General features: G+C 53.5%; 1 protein-coding gene across 1 annotated transcript; it reads left to right on the top strand.

The window, feature by feature from the left end:
• Nucleotides 1–483: 483 nt before the first annotated feature.
• On the top strand, nt 484–2,133 carry TGME49_323200 (OTU family cysteine protease; the record flags this gene model as incomplete). The annotated part of the gene is made up of 1 exon (XM_018783056.1): nt 484–2,133. One exon carries the CDS (start codon nt 484–486, stop codon nt 2,131–2,133), a length of 1,650 nt encoding a protein of 549 aa, XP_018634740.1.
• Nucleotides 2,134–2,515: the final 382 nt, after the last annotated feature.

Genomic DNA, 2,515 nt, shown 5'->3' with positions numbered 1-2,515 from the left:
ATTGCTCAGTGTGCGTGACATTGTGCTATCGTGGCGGCCGGCTCTGATCATGCACGCATTGCCGCCGACACTGCTCGTAGTCGAAAAACGAAACTCGGGGTTAAATTTGGCAACAGGTACACGCCATAGCGAACATGGATGATCAATCATTTCTCACCCATTTACAATTAAGCTTACGTCGACTGTTCCGATAGACGATTGTAAGATCTAAATATATTCAATTATACTGTTTGTTTTCTGCGGCTCTACCATCGTACGATGCATTCAACGAATCATCAAGCCCCCTGGTCTCAGACCAGGACCCTTGTCTCGAGCCCCTCTAAAATGCCTGTTTCTGCCGTAGAGGGAACTCTTCCCTCGAACCTCTTTTCTGTCTCGCGGCAGCAGCTTGCTTCGTCGCCGGGTTCCGGCTATCAATACCGTGATTTACTACGCCCTGCAAAAAGGCTTCCGCTACCCCTCTCTCCGCTAGAGCAAACGGCTATGGTGCTCTCAAGTGGATGGCGTGCTCTGATACGCTGTTGTCAGCCGGTGCTCGCGACCCCTAACGTGAGTGCCTCTGACAAGCAAGAGCTTGCTCCCTCCTTCGTCGGCCGCGTCGACGAAGAGGAACTAAACTTGGAGTCAGAGACCAAAGTAAACTACCGCGTCCATGCTACACTGCAAGGAGACATCTGCTGGACACCGAGTACGGCGAGCGAGGAGTTCGACCCGGAGTCCCACTCTTGCGCTGACGATGCAGTCATTGTTTCGTCATTTGGGAGCCGAGTCGACGCCGCGGAACTGGATCTGGACCGAGACGCTGACATCGTCTATGATTCTGCGTACGAAGCAGACAACGAAGAAGACGCGTGGTCAGAAACAGGGTCGGAAGAAGACGCGGACGAATCTCCTAGAAGTAGCGAGGTCTTGACTCAAGCTGACGAAGATGGCCAGAGTTTCGAAGGAGACCTTGCTACTACGAACTTCGTCGCGTCGACGCAGACAGGCGAAGACTTCTCTGGAGACGAATGGGAAATTCCTGAGGAGATTTCACCAGCAGAGGGGATGACGACGAGGACACCAACACCTCCAGGAGGATCACCGGGAGATTGCTGCGGAGATGGAAATGAGGAAAAAATCTTCGGTCGATTCGCAGCCCTCCACGAGAAGGAGCAACCCGTGTGTCAATCTCTGAGTCAACTGCCCAGAGACATGCAGGCGCCTCCTTTGGAGCAGTCGGTTCAAGCGTCGAAGTTGTCGCAGCGGTCCTCCAGCCGACCTTCAGCCAAGCTACCACCGGAAATGTTGCCCTTCATCGCCCCTCATCCGCAATGGTGCCGTCGCTTCGCCTATGACTTCAAAACGCCAGCGAAGAGTCTGTCCATGGTGCCGCAACCCGAGCTGTCATTCTACGACGCGGTGGTTGTGGAGCGGCACCGGGTTGCTCCTGACGGAAATTGTCAATTCCGTTCCGTCAGCTACGCGTTGCTAGGCACAGAGGATGCCCATGCGGAAATCCGGCAAGAGGTGGCGCACTACCTGAGGGGCAACTTTAATCGGCTTAGCTGGCTGATAAACCCGGACACACTGGAGGAAGACGAGGGGAGAATGGCTCGACTCGACAAGAAATACAGAGTCAGAATTCCGTACAAAACCTACAAAGGTTATCCCTTGGCAGAAGACGAGCTCAAACTTAATTGGGTTATCAGGCTTGGAGACGCACGATACAGGATCTGGGGTGACGAGTGCACTCTCGCTGTGATGGCGGAGATGTACAACATCCGGATCGTTGTTGAGCAACAAGAAGGCGACGGGCGTCGGGCAACCAAAATGGGTTCGCATGCAGTCCAGGTTATCATACCATACGATGTGGTTCCTGAGGCATGCATCCCGACGATTTTCCTGATCTACGACCTTCAGCGTCAACACTACGACGTGGTCGAAAAGTCAAACCCAGGTGAAAACGTCACATGCCCTAGCTCAACAACCTCCTGCGTAATCCAAGCCCGACTGGTCGTCTCTCACGTCCGAACAATAGCCAAGTACCGTCGTCAAGACTGCCCTCCTTCGTCGAATCAAGCCACCGACTGTCTTCCTCGTCCTCTCTTCAAGTTGCGACTTCTTTCCGGAATAACTACAAGCTGGGCGTGAATGTATGTGAGACGCATTTCGATTCCCTGTCTCCCCTTCCGGCTGGAGCCAAGCTGCAGGCCCCTCCGACTCCTACTCCCTCAGACCCAGCTGCCGACCCCGTCTCCCGCGACTCCTTATGCCCTTTGACTTGTCACCTCCATCACGGCTGGAGGCGCCTCTTCGCCGACCTTTCCGGCATCGACTTCTACCACCTTTGTGGCTCCAACAACAGGCGAGCTTGCCTGTGAAAAAACAAAAAAAAGTCAAAAAAAGAAAACGCACTTCGGCTCCGCGGTCTCATCCCGACAGACGCAGCTGGGCCGGAGTCAAAAAAAACAAAAATCAGAAAAACAAAAAGAAAAAAAAAGAAAAACAACTTTCCCCTTCCTCCCTGCAGACA

Source organism: Toxoplasma gondii (genome assembly GCF_000006565.2).
Source record: "Toxoplasma gondii ME49 unplaced genomic scaffold asmbl.1167, whole genome shotgun sequence".
Taxonomy (NCBI): Eukaryota; Apicomplexa; class Conoidasida; order Eucoccidiorida; family Sarcocystidae; genus Toxoplasma; species Toxoplasma gondii.
Note: the sequence above shows the minus strand (reverse complement) of the source record. Positions and strands in the feature narration are given on the sequence as shown.